This window comes from Zootoca vivipara, chromosome 11 (genome assembly GCF_965207765.1).
Source record: "Zootoca vivipara chromosome 11, rZooViv2.hap1.1, whole genome shotgun sequence".
Lineage (NCBI taxonomy): Eukaryota > Metazoa > Chordata > Lepidosauria > Squamata > Lacertidae > Zootoca > Zootoca vivipara.
In genome coordinates, this window is record NC_142594.1 from 34,453,670 (window position 1) to 34,473,977 (window position 20,308).

Consider the following 20,308-nt stretch of genomic DNA (forward strand, 5'->3'; position numbering starts at 1 on the left):
CAATCTTCCTGTATCGGCCTTCAAGGACAGCCGAGGGGAGGGCATGACATCGAGCCAAGGTAAAGGCACTTCAGAGCTTAGGGACTTCGAGTTTAGCTAGATATGCCATAGGGGAGGCAGAATACCTGGAGGATTCATTGACAACAAAAGTTGGGGTCCTGGCTAGATCCAATTGGCGCTCAGTGTCTGCAACACTGAAAGTTTGGGCCTGTTCGTATCCCATGCTGAGTAGAAAACCTGGAGAGAAGCCCAGGGTTGAGATTTTAGTTACCACAGCCTGTTTCCATGTGGATTGAAAATCATCGTTCATAGTTAGCGGGGCAAGGTCAAGGGGAAATAAAGATAGTCTGAGCCAGTAGTTGAGTATGGTCACCCACACTCTAGCCTCCACTTTTATGAAACCTGTCTCTAGTCCATAGCTGCCAAGTTATCCCTTTTTTTAAGGGAAATTCCATTATGCTGAATAGGCTTCCTCGTGAGAAAAGGGAAAACTTGGCAGCTATGCTCTAGTCTCAGGGTGGCATTAGAGACACATTTTGGGACTTGAATGGCTGATCTTAGAAATTGGGATTATACAAATTCTAGGAGTGCAAAATTAGAGACGGGGCCCAGCTGGCACCAGAGAGAAGTTGTGCTATTGGTTTGGATTCAAATAATTTGAGAGCTGAAGGTATACAGTGGCCTCTTATTTTAAGAAATTTAAGGATTACAGATCAGCAACGTGTTCCAGGTTCAATCCTTGATATCTCCAGCCCAAACATGGCTGCCTGAGACCCTAAAGAGCTGCTGCCAGTCAGAGTGGACAACACTGGGGAAAACAGGTTGACAGTATGCCCTGGCATAGGACAGGGTCCTGAGTTCCTACATGATGATAATAATGATAATAATAATAATAATAATAATAATAATAATAATAATAATAATTTATTATTTGTAACCTGCCCATCCGGCTGGGTTTCCCCAGCCACTCTGGGCGGCTTCCAGCAAAGATTAAAATACAATAAAATGTCACAGATTTAAAACTTCCCTAAACAGGGCTGCCTTCAGATGTTTTCTAAATGCCAGGTAGTTGTTTATCTCTTTGACCTCTGATGTGAGGGCATTCCACAGGGCGGGCGCCACTACAGAGAAGGCCCTCTGCCTGGTTCCCTGTAACTTGGCTTCTTGCAACGAGGGAACCACCAAAAGGCCCTCGGCGCTGGACCTCAGTGTCCGGGCAGAACGATGGGGGTGGAGACGCTCCTTCGGGTATACTGGACCAAGGCCGTTTAGGGCTTTAAAGGTCAGCACCAACACTTTGAATGGTGCTCTAAACAGCGGCAATTTGACCACATTCCTCCCTGAATGGAAAGCCCATAAAAGCAAACTATTTTTTGACTCACTAGGCAAACGGAGCCAAACGAGCAAAGCATTGTGCTTTAAAGGTTTTCTTTTTGATTAAGCCAGCATATTTGAATGCATAAGTTGCTCAAGTATGCAGCTTTGATTGAAAACAAAAACTCCCAAAGCCTGAAGCACAGACATGATCTTGGCTTAAAAGGAACAAGCCCTAGTCTCCTTCTAATGAGTAAATACGCAGAAGTGCTTCTCTCCCGGTGCTTCTCTTCAGAGCACCCTTTCCCTCTGCCGTTTGCCATAGTTCAGTGGAAAAGCATCTGCTTTGCGTGCAGAAGGTTTCAAGTTCAACCCTTGGCAACTCCAGGTTGGGCTAGGACAGACCCTTGTCTGAATCCCTAGAGAGCTGCCGCCAATCAATACCAAGCTCAATGGACCACTGGTTGGACTTGTGTAGGGCAGATGCCTAAGTTCCTATGCCAGCCACCCCACCATCCTGTTCACAGCAGACCCAAGAAGGTGGTGTTGGTGATGAGGCCTCAGGGGGTACTGTGCCCAGGGCCCCTTCAAACCTGACTGTGGTACAGAGACTTCCCTTCACAAAAGTCAACACCTTCCTTTACACCCTTACTAGTATCAACTTCATTTGTTGCCTACAGCAGGGCTGAAACATGCCTCATTATTCCTAGAGACTGCTACCACGGAGAGTTGGCCAATTCTTCCCTGCACATGTTATGTGCAACAAAACAGTTGCATGGCACCATCATCAAATGGTGACATGCTAACGTGCGGCTGTGCCAAATGTTCCCGACATGGAAGTGATTTCCATGCATGGCAGTCTGAAAAAGCTGGTGGAATCTAGGAAAACAGGGCAAGTAATTACAAACAGGGTGTCTGGGCTTCTGCAAATCCATAAAAGTACCACAAATAATGGAATACAGCTTAGAGAGCACTAAATTTAGCCTGTGCATTTTTAAAAAATAAAAAAGTACCACAGGAAGAAGAAATGATAAAAAAATAAAAATAAAATAGTATTCCGGTGAATTACTTTAATTCATCCAAATCTGAAAATCTAACTCAGTTGATGGATATTTCCAGTTCAAGAGCATTCTCCATGAAGTCAGAAATTGCTTCATCCAAGACAATATCAACATCATGATTCTAAAACTGTGCTTGCACTAGAGTTTCAACCTGTGCAATTTCCCTGGACTGTCAGTCTAATTCTTAAATTTGGAACTTGTATTCCACCCATCACCCCTGACCACTGGCTGGGGCTAATGCAAGCTGAAGTACAACCAAATCCAGAGGATTCTGGATCCCTGGGCTTAAGTTGCGAGCGGAGAGTGGATTTTTCCAGCCTTAGATCCAAGTTAACTAAGCTGCGTCTCTTACTTTTTGAAAGTCACAGTCGACAACAGGAACCACACATCCACCACAAGCACTTTGCCCGTACATGGTAAGAGGTGAAACTGGTATTCCTAAACGTCTTGTATCAAAAAGCAGTGAGATGGTGAGCTTTTCATTTCTTTTCTCTGGAAATAAATCCTGTCTTGTAGTTAATGTCCCACAGGGTCTCACCATCTTAACGGTGAATAGCTTCTCCGTGTAATTAAATCCCTAGCGTATCACAATACATCCTCTCTTTTCCTTAAACAAGTACTTGGCTCTGGTTACAATCAGCTCTGTTTCTGGCCAAATTGACTCATGCTTTATCTCAGCTGCGCACTTGGCCAAAGATCTCCCCTCCTGCAACTTGACAGTGTTGCAGCCTTTGGTTGAAAAGCACAACCTGTTTCATCAAGGTGTGATTGAGCACACCCAAAGGGGAAGGAAAACCACCTAATCATTCAAGATTAGCAAAATCTCATTCTGGGCTTCAGGAAAAGAAAAGAAGCTATTTTATAGCAAATTAAGATTATTATTTTTAGTGTGTCACATTTTTAACAGAATAGGGATTCAGAGATCGTACTGAACAAATATCCTTAAATTTAGAATTGTGAAGCCAATGTAAGGAAGTATTTTTGTATTGCTCTCTGGCTACCCCTTCCGGCCACTTCAGAGAACTGCAACAGGATCCTTATTTCCAATGGCAGGTTGGCTTTATTAATTAATAAAAATGCTTCCAAGTCCACCCTTTTGCTGCAACAATCTCCAAGATGTCTCATTAAGCAAAACAAAAACAACCCTCAAAATATAAGTTGAGCTCCAGGTGGCGAAGGCAAGTGTAGCAACACCTCCAGAGAAGTTCTGTATATGCATGTAGATCAAGTCAGGAACGAGGCTTCTCAGTGGATAGCAATGGTACCCAGCAAAGAAGCCTTCAGATGCTGTGGGCTACAACTTCCACCATATCTGGGCAGATAGGAAGCCATTTGGGCCCTGGGCCTGAGGTTCTCAACATCTGCAGTCCCAATGGCTCAGGGCTGCAACACCTCAAGGACTGCCTCTCTCCTAATAAACCATCCTGGACTCTGTGTTCATCACCTGAGTCCCTTTTTGGTATTCCTCCTACACAAGAGGTCTGGAGGGGGGCAACAGGCAAATGCAGTGGCTCCTTATTTGTGGAATGCTCTCCCCAGGGAGGTTCGTCTGGCACCTTCATTATAATCTTTAGGCGAAAATGTTCCTCTTCAACCAGGCCTTTGGCTGATTAATATTCTACAGCAGGCAAAGGCAACCTTGGCTCTCCAGATGTTTTGGAACTACAGCTCCCATGATCCCTAGCTAACAGGGCCAGTGGTCAAGGATGATGGGAGTTGTAGTTCCAAAACATCTGGAGAGCCAAGGTCGCCTATGCCTGTTCTACAGCCTGTTAAATGTGTGTGTGTGTGTGTGTGTGTGTGTGTTTTGTCTTCGCTATTCATTTGTGCATTTATCCTGTGTTTTTATCTTGTGAACTGCCATGCTATCTTCGGGCGAATGGCAGTGCATAAATTTAATTAATTAATTAATAATGCAGAGTCTATTTGCATACAGTAGGCTCCACAGCAGATGTTTGCCCATCAAAATGTGGAGAGCAGGAGAAACTGCCCTGAGGACATGACAGAAAGGGCCTAAACTAGCCTAAAACTAGCACACTCATCCCTGCCTTCTGCCTTATAATACTGACGCCTTTTGACAAAACAGCTTTATTGCATGAAGGAAAGACCACATTTTGTAAACACATGGCACACACATTGGTTGTGGGTCCCCAGCATCTCAAAAGCCTCAGACTCTCATTTCCCCTTCAAGCACTACAGCAGTCACCAAGAGAGAAGCACCCGATGAGCAGCCAATTTGTAAAGCCTGAACTGACCCACAGGCATCCTTTTAACCCAAATGGAACTCAACTGCAGGTTGTCATTCCCCCAGATTTACTGGCTGAGAGCAATTCCTCTCCCTTCCTCCCTCTCTAATCAAACCAAAGCATGCCCTTGGGTTTTCTGTTCTTTTCATTCTGCTGAGATCAGTGGGTACCCATTTGTATACACAAAACAACCGGAGGGAAGCATTTATAGACTTTCAGGATCTGAACCCAACAGGCAATCAGGACGTAGGATTTGCTGCTGATGTTTTAAAGATGGAGACATGGAAGAAATGAAATTAACCAAGGGGAAAGCTATTTACTTCTTGGAACCGGGATTATAACTGAGCTGTTTGCTCCCAGTTCAGTCAGCCTAAAACTAAAACTAAAAAACTCAATTTCTCAATTAATGAGATTCAAAAAGGGGTGGGGCATTTTGTAGGAATAAGAGTGTTAAAAATAAAGTAGAAACTGTAAAAGGCCTAAGAAGCAACAGCTGTTGAAAGAAGTTGTGTGCAATCCTAGGATAGTATTTTCCTATATACCCTTCATGATCACCACTAGGCCTTTTGGATGGACTCTCATGGACTCTCCTTCATTGGAGGGTCTTGAAGAGAGGTTTGATGTCTTTCTTTAGCTGTGATCCCTGCATTGCATTGATGACCTTTTGAGCCCCTTCTGATGCTACAGTTCTGGTAAAGGTAAAGGTAAAGGGACCCCTGACCATTAGGTCCAGTCGTGACCGACTCTGGGGTTGCGCGCTCATCTCGCATTATTGGCTGAGGGAGCCGGCGTATAACTTCCAGGTCATGTGGCCAGCATGACAAAGCCGCTTCTGGCACACCAGAGCAGCACATGGAAACGCCGTTTACCTTCCCGCTGTAGCGGTTCCTATTTATCTACTTGCATTTTGACATGCTTTCAAACTGCTAGGTTGGCAGGAGCTGGGACCAAGCAACGGGAGCTCACCCCGTCACAGGGATTCGAACCGCCGACCTTCTGATCAGCAAGCCCTATGCTCAGTGGTTTAACCACAGCGCCACCTGGGTCCCTACAGTTCTGGTAGGAAATGGATATTATAAACAAAGGGGCGCCAATGTACAAAAAACAAGGCAGTTCAGAGTCTCATATTAAAATACTATGGATGCCTAGGAAGAAGTTATTTCTTTACTACATCTGTCTTTCCAAGAACCTTGAAATGATGGGCACCAGCCTTTCCAAACCTGATTTCCTCCATCTGTTATAGGACTCCGGTTCCCATCAGCCACAGTCCATGTACCCAATGGAAAGCCCTGTTGCACAATCTGATGTGTTCTTATGCCCACAAGACTCACTTTTCATGTAAAGCACACACACCCCATTCCACAACATATTGCTTAGCTTAGTGGATGGCCTCTTAGGATGCCAAAACTGCCGTCCATAATCCCTGTGCTTATCACACTACGGTTGGAATGGGGTGGGGGGATTTTGTATGCTCCATAGTTAAGCCATGCCTTCATTTCTTGCATCTGGAGCACAGCTTTTTGCTTTTCAAATTGAACTTCTTTCCTCCCAGAGAAAACAATGGGGACCTACTGTTATGGGTTTGAGAGGGGGACAGATTCCCCTAAAAGTCCTGGGTACAAGATTCCCCCCCCCTAATTTCTAGAGTTAGCAAATGTAGATGATTACTAGATGCTTGAAGTCTTCGCCCAGGTGTGAGGCAGCTTAGCAGTGTAATAATTCAGGCTGAATCGGTTCCTTGGAATTGCCTGGGGAAAAGAACTATCACGTAGTATAAAGCAAGGTAATTGACACAAACAGTTCCCCTGTGCTGGGCAGTGAAGGAGAGTGAGCCTCTACTTCCATGAGGGGGTGGTGAGCAGAGACAAAGGGCAGGTAAGAGATCTTGGGGGTTTTACTGGACAGCTCAATGAAAATGATGACCCAGCTGTAAAAGGTGAGTAATGGTAAAGATTTGTAGGAGTATGTATGCTGGAAAGAAAGTGGGGGGGGGATTTCTCCTTCTGTCAAAACAGCAGAACTCTGGGTCGTCTGGTGAAGCTGAATAGTGGAAAGTTCAGAAGAGACAAATGAAGTACGTATTCACACGGTGCAGGGTTAAACTATGGAGTTGGCAGCCATAAAATGTGGCAGTGGGCACCACCTTAGGCAGCATTCAAGGGCAAATGCATAGAGGACAAGGCTATTAACCCATACTAATGATGGCTATTTGCTGCCTCCCGATCCAAGAACATAAGGTGCATGCTTCTTAATAGCACTTGCTGGAGAGCAACAGCAAGGGAAGCTATTGCCCATTAGGGCAAAATAAATATTGCCCTAACGTTAGCTTGCAGGCTTCCCACTGGCATCTGGTTGGCCATTGAGGAAAACAGGATGCTGGGCCAGATGGGCATTTGGTCTGATCCAACAGGGGTCTTATTATGCTCAGATCCTCAGCAAGAGCCATTCATAAACTTCCAGCATAAAGGCACCGCAAGAGAGATCGTGCCGTTGCTCCAAGTCAGCCATGCATTCTGAAGCCTTGGGTGACAATGTTGCAATAGTTTCAAAATTGGACCAAAACAGAGGAATTGCTGTTATGGCTCTTTCACAAAGGCCACTTGTAGGAAGTGTCCTCATCCCCTGCTCCTGCTCTGCCGACTTGTGCGGCAAGTATTGTGTTGGCGGAGGAAGCCAGAAACTCATCCAAGTGTGCTGTGGGGTCTCCACGCATTGAAAGGTTGCAAGTCCCCTAATGCTTTCTAAATGCCATCTTACTCAGAAAACATGTCTAAGGACAAACTGGAATCAGAGACTAAAACATGGTCTTTTGAAGCTCTTTCATTAGGAGCAGAGAAACCACAGGCCTGGAGACCAAATAGGGCTCTCAGGACCCCCCCTGTCTCTCTGGACTTGAGGCTTTCCTTAGACCCCACCCCTTCTCCCCATGTCATGCTCTGCTCCAGGCCTTCTTCAAGTGATTTTGTGTGTCTGGAAACTATGATAAGGTCTCTTTCTTTCCTGGATTGGGGTGGGTGTATATAGAAGCCTGAAGCTTTTGCATTGCTGGAATGTAGCCTATGGTTAAAGTAATTGCCCCAACCACTTTTGCCTCTGGCCCTTACTGCCACTGGCATGTGGCCCCTGAAAGGTTGCTAATGGTAGAATGTGGCCCTTGGACTGGACCTGCTTTAACTTCTTGCCTGCAGCCGTTGTCCAGAGTCCACACTCATGCACTACCTATGACAAACTTGGAAAAGACCCTGATGTTGGAAAAGATGGAGGGCACAAGGAGAAGGGGATGAGATGGTTGGACAGTGTTCTCGAAGATACCAACATGAGTCTGACCAAACTGGGGGAGGCAGTGGAAGACAGGAGTGCTCTGGTCCATGGGGTCACAAAGAATCAGACACGACTGAACAACAACAAATGATTTTGGATATTCAGACCTAAAATATTATGTATTAACACACCCCTGCCCACCCAACTCTCATTTTCTTTTTGAGGTCACACCCAGAACGTTGGAATTAGCAAACCCCAAGTCTATAAAATGACTGCAGTGTTTGATCCAGTCCCATTTTTCTGTAATTAATGCCAGTTGGATTCTATTCCCATTCTTCATTAAACTGGAAAATCTCTTTTTGTGAGTGGGAAAGGACCGAGCCGTGACGTAAGACATCAGAGGTTCAGCTCGGTGCCACCAAAATGTTTCCTTGTGTGGCTCTGACTAATCATATTAAAAATGACTTTTCTCTTGTTGCAAGATTTAGAGCCCCAAGTCTAGCTAAATGAACTGCAAGAAAACAGATTAAAACAACACAAGAAGCATGGCTGCAGATGAAACTTGTCTCCTGGCTCATCCCTTGGTGGTGGACAGCTAAGAAAGAGAAGGGGGAGGGTTGTGGTCAGCATCACTCCCTAGGTTTGTGATATCCCTGCTGTCATTGCATGGCCAGCAGTGAGCCCAGGGGAGATGGTGTCTCATGGGGACAACACTGCTGCATTTAGATCCTGCTTCCGGGCTTTACATAGACATCTGGCTGGTCACTGTGAAGGGAGGATGCTGGACTAGATGGGCCACTGGCCTGATCCAGTGAGATTCTTATGTTCTTAACATTGGATGTAACTGTCTCCAGGAGACAGGGCTTCTCTTCATCCAGCCAGATGGAATTTAACTCCTGGCTAGCCTCTGAATTTGGATGCTAGCGATGTGTGATGAGCTAGAGGCATATGATGTCAAAGTCTCCTCCCCAGGTCTGTGGTGTTCTTGGTGCTGTTGTCCTTGCACACTAACAACAGGGCCTGGTGAGATAGTCTCTCTCTCTCTCTCTCTCTCTCTCTCTCTCTCTCTCTCTCTCTCACACACACACACACACACACACACACACACACACACACTCCCAGAAGCTGCCATTTAAAATTGACAATATTTTTACAATTACAACAAATAAAGGCTTGACATATCTTACTTTGCATGTCATGCATCTATCTCATATATTGGTTTCACCTTTTAAGTTGCATTACTGAAATAAATGCACATTTCGACAATATTCTAATTTTCCGAGTTTCACCTGTAGATATTTAACACTAGAGATTTTGTACATATTGTTCATCGTATTATTCCAAGGCCTGAATGCTATTTCCTCTAGTTTAGTTCTGCATGAGTAACTCCAAATGTGCTTAAAGGGCCAGGATGTATTTCTGGGGTCGCAATACGGTAGTAGCCAAAGGAAGGTAGAGAGAGGTTATACTAATGTTAACACAATCAGTGGATTTGTGCTCTTAGCAGTGTTCGAAACTCCCATTGTTCTAGGCGCATTTTGCGGCAGGGAATTTCATTACTGTGAGCAGTTTCTGAGCTCTGGGCACAGAACTGCACCCAAGATTTCAGATTAAAACTGTAGAGTGGAAGGAAAGGAGGAGCTTTTTCTGCTTCCCCACTTCCAGCTACTCTATGAAGACTGGAGAAGAGACCCTCTTAAGAATATTAGGTGGGTGGGCTTGGGAAGGACTAGACCATGTGAAAAATGAACATGATATTTTAGTTGCAATTCATTCATTTTCATCTTTGTATTCTTGATATTAAAAAAGCGTGCCTAGACATTCCATTGTTACACCCATAACCTATATTTAAGGTGCCATTTAGCTCCTAGCTTTCATATCTCAGTTTCTAACACTGTCTCTTAGCATCCTACCTCCAACCTGTTTCTGCATTCCTGCGCTCCCTGCTTCTGAGAGTATTGATCCATTACTGTTCTTTCCTTTCCTACAAACCTTTGCCCATAAATTCTCAGTTCTGAGAACCTGTTTTCATGACCGCATCTGCAAATGTCAGCAGGGGGTATAACTTTGTTCCTCTTGACTTCCACCTGTCCACAACCTGTGGCAAGGAGACCATGTGTGCATGCCTACAGACATAGGAACCCAGGTTCTGTTCTGCCATCATTAACCCACATTTAGGAGAGCTTACAGAAGTTTTGTCAAAAGACATTATCATTCTGTGTGCATTGGTGGCACATCAGCAGGCATACATGACCAGCTCTCAGTGGGCTAGGGAAGTGTTCTTCAACCTAGAGTTCAGGGGTGATGGAAGCTGTGGTTCAGCAACATCTGGGACAAAGGCTCCCTACACCTGGTGTGGGAAAACACATACGCAAAGAATATAAGTAAACTCAACATTCTGGTCACACAACATGGACATTCCCTCAGTTTACCTATTTCTCAATCTGCTTTGTTTTTACTTGAGTCCCAAGGTCCATCAACTGGAACCTGCTGCAAAATAGTGGCCAGGGTGGTAGCAGCAGCAGCAGACATAGCATGTTTAGGATTAAGGAGCAGGGCACCTCTGAACACAGGTTCAGCTCAGGAGTGTCTGTTTGGTACCAGAACTGAGTTCAGAACTCTTTAACTCAGAAATCTGCTCTCTTTTTCCTCTCTCCTTAAGCTTCCTTAACAAGGACTTTCTTTCTCCTCTTTAAGTGGGTTGATGAAATAAAGAGGAAAAAAGAAAGCCCTTGTTCTTGCAAATGTGAAACAATTGGGAACCAGGAATCCCTGCTGATCTACCACAGATCACCCAGAGCTCTGCCAGTAGACCCTGGTCCGACTTTTGCCCTGCTATAGATCCCAAAGTAAATTGCTGAGAGATATGATTACAGGTGAAAGCACCCTGTCACCTGGTCAAACGTATCTCCCATTTGGGGATTCTTGTTTGGTTCTCAAATAGAACTTTGACAACACACTTAAAAGTCTGGGAACTGTATAGCTACACAGGGATTCTTAAAGCTATTGGTGGTGGGGAGGGGGGACGACACCATTGTTTCTTTGTAACTAGTCATTACAAAGGACTGTGTCCTTAAGATTTCTTTCTCTATTGTCCCACAACCATTTCATGTGCTCAGGCAGGACATATGGCGAGTTACACAATACAATGTTTGTACCCATCTAAACTTTGCTTTAATTGACCCAGGTGGCGCTGTGGGTTAAACCACAGAGTCTAGGGCTTGCCGATCAGAAGGTCGGCGGTTTGAATCCCTGCAATGGGGTGAGCTCCCATTGCTCGGTTCCAGCTCCTGCCCACCTAGCAGTTCGAAAGCACATCAAAGTGCAAGTAGATAAATAGGGACCGCTCTGGCAGGAAGGTAAACGGCGTTTCCGTGCGCTGCTCTGGTTTGCCAGAAGCAGCTTTGTCATGCTGGCCACATGACCCGGAAGCTGTCTGCGGACAAACGCCAGCTCCCTCGGCCTATAGAGCGAGATGAGCGCCACAACCCCAGAGTCGGACACGACTGGACCTGATGGTCAGGGGCCCCTTTACCTTTAAACTTTGCTTGTTGAGCTGAGTTTCACTTCCAGCCTCCTTACATGAGTCTGAAGGAGACCTCCCCCAGAAGACACTGGTGTGTTCAAAGTTATCACCTTACTAATTTTGCCTCCCTCCCAGGGAAGTTTAGAAATAGATGTTTGCAGAAAGGGGGCTGGGTGTACCCATGTTCTTAAGAAAGCACCACTAAAGTTAAACTAAGTTCCATGAATCATAACCCCCATCCCTTCTAAAGATCAGATCTGACTAAATTAAAACCTTTCAGTTTTAATGTTTCAGAAGACACTAGCACTAAATGGTTTTCAAGGGCCATAAAGGGAAAACAACAGCAAAAATAAACAGCCCAAGTTGTCTCAAATGTGTTTTCCCTTTAATTAAATAGGAACCATCTGTCGGAGGGGGTGGGGGAGGGGATTGAAGTGGATGCAATCCATCCATATGATGCCTACACTGGTTTCCACCCAGCCTCCATTATCCTTAAAGAAAGTTCTCCCCTCTGTAAAGAATTAAATAAGCATGCAGCGCAAGGGTACCTTTCCATTCCACACAACCAGACAGAAATCCTCTGGCATATGGAGATGCAAAAGACTGGGTGCTAAAAACTGAGTACACACAGATTTCAGCTTCAGAGAGGAACACTGAACAAGGAGCTCACTATGTAAAACTCAAGGCCGGTTCTCTTAAAAAAGAAATACGAAACAAAAACAAGGAATCCAGTGTAAATCATATTGCTTGAAAACATCCGGGGTGGCGGAAGGTTCAGGACACCCAGGAAAGTTAGTGAAGGTGGAGAGCCAAAGACCACATTCACACCATGGTGCCACTTTAAAGACTTCTGGACTTCCCCCAAAGAATTCTGGGAACTGTAGCTTGCTAAGGGCGCTGAGCAGGGCTGGACCAATACATGTTGGAACCTGAGTCATATCACAAAGCACTCCATGTCCCCTGCCATGGCAAAAAAAAGGGGTGAGTGAAGATCTGTATCGGGAATGGGATGGGAATAATGAGCTACATCAGGAACAAGGGCACTAGGAGACCAGCAGTGCCTCCTATTTGCCAGAAGGCTGCCATAGTGTAGGGGCGCTGCTGAGGTAGTGTCAGATCTGGCCTCCAAGGAGTGTGTGCCGCAGGCTATTCATTTCTTGGAGACTTGATCTGGTGGCCCTGTAGATCCTGTAGCACTGGAGATCATAGCACTGCTATCTCTTTGGGGGAACCCATGGAATCCTTCCTCACAAAGCACATACATACAAACATCCAAGAGTGGAGTTTCCTCCTGGGAAGTTGCAGACAGTTAGATCAGGCAAATGACCCCCATTGGAGGGAATGTCACAGGGAGTGGGCACAGCTTCATCAGAACTTGGGTTCAACTGCATGTTTCCATACCGATGTAGACACAGAACTAGTTCACTTACTTGTGCCATCAAATGGGATCTGTTTACATTCAGCGGCTGGCCAAGGGCAATGGTAGACTGCTCCTCCTTCCACGATGTCTGGTTGGGTAGTGTTGGCCTTCGGAGCTCCGACTAGGACACTTACTCTGCAAAACATCCATAGGCGTTCATGAACAAGGATGAAATATCAAGGGCCAGCTGTTTCATTGAAACATGGCTGTTTGCTGAAGGCTAGCTCAATAGCTAATTTTTTTTTCAAAAAAAAAACTTATAAGCATTCAACAAAAATAAATAATGGTCAAGCACTTTTGGGAATGGGTAATTAAACAGTTGGTTGGTGAGCACTTAGAAAAGGATGCTGTGATTACTAAGACCCAGGATGGGTTTCTCAAAAACAAGTCATTTATTGTTCTTTTTTTAGTTACAAGCTTGTTGGAGAAGGGAATACTGTGTACATAGTGTGACTTTATTTCAGTAAGGCTTTCGACAAAGTCCTCCATGATATTCTTCTGCAGAAGCTGGTAACCAAATCCAAGGAGTGCTCACTCACAGTTCCTAACTATCATTGGATAAAAAGTGCTGCAGGGATCTGTCCTAGGCTCATTGTTGTTCAACATCTTTATAAATGACTTGGATGAAGGTGCATTCTGCCTTCTGCCATGTTCTTGAACATCTAAATAGGGATACAGGACAACTTCTCCAGCAAGCTCATCATTAACATGCCCCCATGCCCTGCTGGTGGGTTTCACAGAAGCATTGGGCTTATCACTGTGGAACAACAGGATGCTGGGCTAAACAGGCCTTTGGCCTGATCCAGCAGGACTCTTCTTATGTTCTCAACTTAAGGGAAATTCATTGCCACATTACATTGTGAGGTCCAGTAGAGTAGACAGCTTTCAAAGCAAAGATGAAAGGGATTCGCAAGGGATAGGTCTGTCAGTGGTCATGACATTGCTACAAACAAGCTCTGTGTATGTTTAGAGGCAGTGCACTACTCATCGTAAGAAGCTAGGAACAAACAAACAACTAGGGGTTGTGAACTGTTTGTGAGCCATCTGGGGGAAACTGCTGCATAAACAGACTTTTGGCTTCACCGGGCAAATTCTGTTGATCTCAGTAAGAAGGCCAAAGGGCTCATTTGGAACAGCATGAGACCCTTCATCTCAAGGTCATGGGTTGGAGCCCCACATGATTCCTGCATTGCAAAGGGTTGGACTAGATGACCCTTGTGGCCCCCTTCCAGCTCTACAACTCTATGATTCTGTGAGACTATGAACTGGCTCTCACATCCCCATCATCTATTGGAGGCTGGTGCATTAGGGGCATCAGTCACTATGGTCAGCACCACCATCATATGCTGAAGGCAGAGAGGAGGCAGGGTTGAGGGACCCCGGCCTGCCACTGATGTTGTTGGACCCCAGCTCCCATCAGACCTAACCAGCATAGCCAATGGTGAGGAATGATGAGAGTTATAGTCCAGCAACATCCGGAGGGCAACAGGTAAGTCAGTATTATTATCTCCCAATTTTGGAGACAGGTGGACTAAGGGCTGAGAAAGAATAGCTTTGTCTAAGGCAGGCATCCCCAAACTGCGGCCCTCCAGATGTTTTGGCCTACAACTCCCATGATCCCTAGCTAACAGGACCAGTGGTCGGGGAAGATGGGAATTATAGTCCAAAACATCTGGAGGGCCGAAGTTTGGGGATGCCTGGTCTAAGGCTACCGTGTGAGTTGGTGGTGGAAGATTCAAACCAGGGGCTTTCATAGCTCTTAGACCAGGCACCCCCAAACTGCGGCCCTCCAGATGTTTTAGCCTACAACTCCCATGATCCCTAGCTAACAGGACCAGTGGTCGGGGAAGATGGGAATTGTAGTCCAAAACATCTGGAGGGCCGAAGTTTGGGGATGCCTGTCTTAGACACTATGCTCCATTTGCTCAGTATAGGCATCGGCCCCAAAGCTGACCAATAAGCCATACACCACCATCTTCCCTGCTCCAGCAAATCCACTCACAAGCTGGCCATGGTTAAGCTTGCAGATCTCCAATGTGATGCCAACATTCCATGGATTCATTTCTCAAATATCAGATGACTCTTTCCTGCACCCTGGTCCACATCCCCTCCAAATATTTGATAGACCCAGGAGCCATTCATATGTGTACATTCACCACTAGGTTACTGCAAACACCACGTGTATGAATGAATGGGACATCACAGATCAAACACTGCAAACAGAACTCATCTCAAGCACCATGCTTTTCAGTGCGGTAAATCCATGCATTCTGCTACTACAATGTACAGGGTACACTGATGGCATGCAAGCCTGCCTATGGCCACACCCATTAGACGGTCTCATCAAACCAATCAGCACAGTCTATTCAACCCGGCAACAATCCACAGCTTACAAGAGAGAGGTTTTGGTGCAGCGCCACTGATGTCTAAAGAGAGAGTCCACAGGACTACTATCAATAGAAAACTGCTGTGCACCTTAAATTGGACAATTGCAGTTTGATTTCCTGCCCAGTTAAGGCAAAGTAATTGGCTTTAATCCTGTCAGATTCAGTAGGGCTGAATCAGCAGGAAAATGCGCTTATATTTAAGTCACAGAAAGCATTTCACTGTAACACACACACAACTTGTTCTTAATGGGCTTCACATATGCTCTATGTAATATACACAGTCTAAACCCAGGGGGTACATCTCAAGTGACTTGCCCAGTGATACTGTGAGGCTGTGCCACTGAGCCTTTATTGTGCCCCTGACGCAGCCTCACAGAAACTCCTACTTAAATCTAGATTTCTACAGTTGCTTTGATTTCAGCACCATGGCTCTGTACAGTATAGGCACCATGCATTTAACACACACACACACACACACACACCAATAATCCTGGAAACTTTAGTTTCCTTTCACAGAACTACAACTCTCAGCATCCTTGACAAACTGCAATTTCCAAGAATCTTTTGAGGGAGTGGGGTGGAATATGCTTTAACTGTGTTCTTCACAGTTCTTCACCCATGGATCGGTAGACTTGCACATTGTGATGCTGCTCTGGAGGAAAAGGATACTGGATGCCTCGCGATCTGTCCACAAGCATCAAATAGCAAGCGACGCTGCATTTGGGTCAACTTAACTGCCTTGAAATCTGTCTGGACTCTGCGATCTGGACTAAGAACGATACAGGATCCACTCGATTCTCTAGTCCAGATGGCAGAAGACCTACCGGTGGAACTTCCCACCAGCCCATTGCAATCTCTCGCTGTATGATGAGTGGACCGTCCCAGGCATGTCTACTCAGAAGTAAGCCCCATCGAGTTCAATGGGCTTAATCCCAGGTAAGTAGCCTTGCTTATGTAAACCTTTATGTACGCCTACTGGAAAGTATGTCTCGCTGGGCTCAGCGGAGCTGCTGCCTTTCGAGTAAGCCAGCTGCAAGCCCTTCACTGACTTGGGAGTAAGTACTTCTTTGGACTTGCTTCCGAGTAGCCGCGCCTAGACGGCTACCTCTAGGAAAGAGTGCGCGCATTGCTCTTGGCCGCGGGTTCAAGGGCAGAGCATCTGCTTTGGATGTAGAAGGTCCCGGGTTCAATCAAAGCGGTTCAGGTAGGAGCTGGGATTGCCTGAAACCCCGGAGTCCCTTGCCTGAAACCCCGGAGAGCCTTTGCCCGTCAATGCACCGAGCTAGATGGACCAGTGGGTCTGATCCGGCACAAGGCAACATCCTCCGTCTGTCCCAAGGGCAGCCCACCGACTCCCATCAGCTCGCGAGGACGGACAGCGAGGGCTCCGCAGCCGCTGAGCCATACATATATAAAAGCGCCGGGCGCTACTTACGTGTGGGGCGCAGGGCTGTAAAAATCCAGCGCGTAGCCGAAGTAGCTGCCGTCGGGGCCGCCGTAGACGGCGAGCTTCTCCTGGTCCAGGTTGAAGGCGCGCAGCGTCCCGGCCAGCGGCGCCAGGAGCAGCAGCAGCGAGAGCAGCGCGCCGCCGCCTGCAGCGCAGCACCCGCACCAAGGCGCCGACGACGACGACGAACCGAGCAGCGGCAGCAGCGGCACCAGCAGCAGCCTCCGCCGCCGCCTCCACATCCTCCCGGCAGCCGCTCGCGCTCTCTCCTCAGAAGTCCCAAGCGGCGGCACCGAGGAGCTTGAAAGGCGCCGCTGGGAGCCTCGCCGGGCTACCTCTGGCCGCCGCCGCCCCCGCGCCTCGCTCTGCGCGCGCCGCCCGCCCGCCTGCCAGGAGGTGGCATGGCGAGGGAGGCGCAAAGCCCGCCGCTGCCGCCGCCGGCCGTCGGGGCAGCGCGCGAGGAGCGCCTGACTGGGCGCCCCCTGGTGGCCTCGGCTGGGCCGCGACGGAGAGGAGAGGCGGGAGGGCCGAGCCCGCCAAACGCGGCCGCCGCCGCCGCTGATGGCCTTTCCAGAAGAGCGTCCGGGCTGGAGCTTCTCTGGCGAGGAGAAAGCTCGTTTCCCCCAGAAGCAAGCGGCTGAGGTCACTTTACGACGCTCACAAGGTCTGGAGTCTGCGCGCTGCTCTTGCGAAGGGTCCTCGTTGTCTTCATTTGGCAATCTTGCGACTTCGCGTAGGGTCGTCGCGGACTTGCGCCGTTTCGGGGCCACTTGGCTCCTCCGCGCTCCGTTCCTTCTTCCAGTCTACCCTCAGATTCAGTTATTGCACTTACAGCCTCTGCATTTTTCTCCAAGGAGCTCGAGGTGGCCTCCTTGGTTCTCACCCTCCTCATGTACTTCCCAAACAACCACCCTGTGAAGTAGGTTAGACTGACCCAAGGTCACACAGTGAACTTCATGGGAGAGTGGGGATTTGAACCCTGGTCTCCCAGGTCCTGGGTCCGTCCAACCATATTGGCTACTGAGGCAGTTCTTCATCCATCTGATGAAGTGGACTATGCTCCACAAAACCTTATGCCAGTGGTCAGCAACCTAAGGCCCATGGACTGGAAGCTGCCCGTGGAGGTCATTTGACCGGCCCACAAGCTGCCCCCAACCGAGCCGCCCACTCATGTGCTGCGCTAAACCGGCGCAGCGCGGGGACTCACTTCTATGATGCCGAAAATTGCGTCTGCGCAGACACTGAAAATCATTGGTGCGCACATGCAATCCGGCGCATGGAGGGATCTCGGCAGGACCGATCCGTCCCAGGAAACATAAACCTTGCTGACCCTATGCCATAATACTCTCAAAATGTCCCAAGCTGCAGCTGCTGTTGCTTTTTCTTCACCCCACCATGATTCCTCCCACCCCCTTTCAGGACTTCTTGCTTTTCCACAAACTATGAAGACTGTGCTTCTGACTTTCCCCCAAAAGTCAAGTTGAATATTCTTTTGCCAGAAGGAAGAATGAGGAATGGCAAAAATCCCCAGAAAATGTTTATCTGTCGCCATTTTTCTCAGCTTTCAGGGTTTAAAGTAGGAGGGGAACCAGTGACCTTTCAGGATTTTTGTTAGAGGAGCAGACTTTTGTTGGGGGTTGGATTGGGCAGAACCTCAGATTTGTATTGCTTTTGATTGATACGCCCATGCATCCAGATGTTGCCAGACTCCAGCCCCCATCAGACCCAGCCAGCATGGCCAATGGTCTGCGATGATGGAAGTTGTCGCCTGAAAACATCTGGATGACGACGGCTTCCCTATCCCTGGTTAAGGCAAACTATTGAGAACTTTCTCTCTCTCAAAAAAATCTTCCTTTCCTGAGTTCTGTTTATCAGTGTTGTTAATATAGGTAGGACTTGTCTGTATTGTTGTTTTCACTAAAACAAAGGGAAGGGGGAGAGAGAGACAGAGAGATACACCGTGATGGAGCCAAATTGTCTGGTGCTTTTTTTCTGGCATGAGAAAAAGGCCCTTCCTCACACACATCTGGGTACTTCTCTAAAACCAGCTTATCTTGTAGCTTTTGGCAGGACAAACAAAAAGCTGTGGAAGGAGAGAGATGGAGGAGTCAGTTGAGAACATTCTGAATGAAGGCATTTAAAACAAAGTCGGAGACAGTGTAGGGTGCATTTATATATATAGCAGTGGTGTGAATGCATATGTGAGTGGCAGGCAGAATTACTTGGCCACATCCAACAACTGCAAGCAAAAGAGCAAAATTTATTTCCAAGGTTAAGTGTAGCGCCTTAAGCTGTCATCACCAGCTTGCCCTGCCTCATGCTATTTGACTTTTGAGACGCTCCTATCAGCTGCAGTGTTAAGTGAGATGTAACCAGAGCTGTTGTGCAGATTTTTAAGAGTGAAATGAACACATCAACTTCCCATAGCGGTGGGAATGGAGCCACAGAGGCCTCTCAAACTCAAGAGGGGGAAGGGGAACATTTGGCCTTCTTTCAGCATAACTATGACAAAACAAGCACACCACCATCATCTATATTACAATTAATTTATTTCCCAACACCTGGTTTTGTTTTTGTTTTGTTTTTAAAAAAGGAATAAAATCGGCTGAAATTTTAAAAAGCAGGATAAAATAATCTGATTAAAAAGAAAAAATTAGTTGAGAAACTTATGGCAAATGTTAAACCTTATTTATTATTTATTTCTTATACTTCAAATAGGTGAATATGGTTTGACAGAGTTGTAGCGGAGACTCTTCGGACCAAGTAAAGGATGGAACTGTAAGGCAGGGGTGGGGACAGTTTTTCACACCAAGGGCCACAATGGGCCATAGGGGCCACCGTTTCCCCAACCAAGGCGAGACGCAGAGGTGGCAATCATTTTGCATCCGCCCAATGGGCAGGTCTTCTGACTCAGAAGAGGGCAGAATGGGGGCGGAGCAGGCTAATGTGGGTTCTGCAGATGCACGCGGGGGCCCAGGAATGGAACCCCCATGCAAAATGGTCACTGCCTCTATCGCCTTTCTTTTGGAACTATAGCAATTATCCCTAAATCGGCAGCAATAGACACAAATTAGCATATGCAAAGAATTATGCAAACCTATGTTATTTTTGTGGTGCATAAGTAACTACCCTACTGCCAACAGAGGAAGTGTATGGACGTTTGGTTCCCTGCTTGAGAGAGGCAGTCATTCTGACACATCAGTAAGTTTTGCAATATATTTCTGGTTCTGGAGGGGAGCATTAAAATAATAAGAACAAAAGCAGCAGCAGCAGCAGCAGCATCCTGTAACAGAAGGAAGTTGTTACCTCTCTCCTTTATCTCTTGAGGAAAAGCAAGCCACTAACTGTGAAATATGGAGAGACAGTTGACCTTGAACCTCTGCTGCTCCAGAGTAGTGAGTGCATTGAAATAAAGCAGGGAAAGAAACAGTGTCACCCCCTGCCCAATATAATTGCCCTAACAAAAATTGTTATCTCCCAGAGCAGGGGGTGGGGATTTCCAAAGGAAACTCTGATCAAGCCAAACACACTTTTCCCACAGAGGGCCTGAGTTTATTTTACAGGGCCCTTGCCCACCCAGAAGAACAAACAAATCCAAAGCAAAATCCCAGGGCTCTCTCTCGCCATCTTCCCCTCAAAGTCAACA

General features: G+C 46.9%; 1 protein-coding gene across 1 annotated transcript in view; it reads right to left on the bottom strand.

Annotated features, from left to right (window-relative positions):
* The window catches only part of ITGA8 (integrin subunit alpha 8), a 128,631-nt gene extending 111,600 nt beyond the window's left edge, over positions 1-17,031 (bottom strand). Inside the window, exons 1-2 of the mRNA XM_035129658.3 lie at positions 16,651-17,031; positions 12,839-12,963 (exon numbers count right to left, since the gene is read on the bottom strand). Coding sequence (XP_034985549.3) covers positions 12,839-12,963; positions 16,651-16,904 — 379 coding nt within the window. The 5' untranslated portion in view covers positions 16,905-17,031. The remainder of the gene's footprint in view (positions 1-12,838; positions 12,964-16,650) is intronic.
* Positions 17,032-20,308: the final 3,277 nt, after the last annotated feature.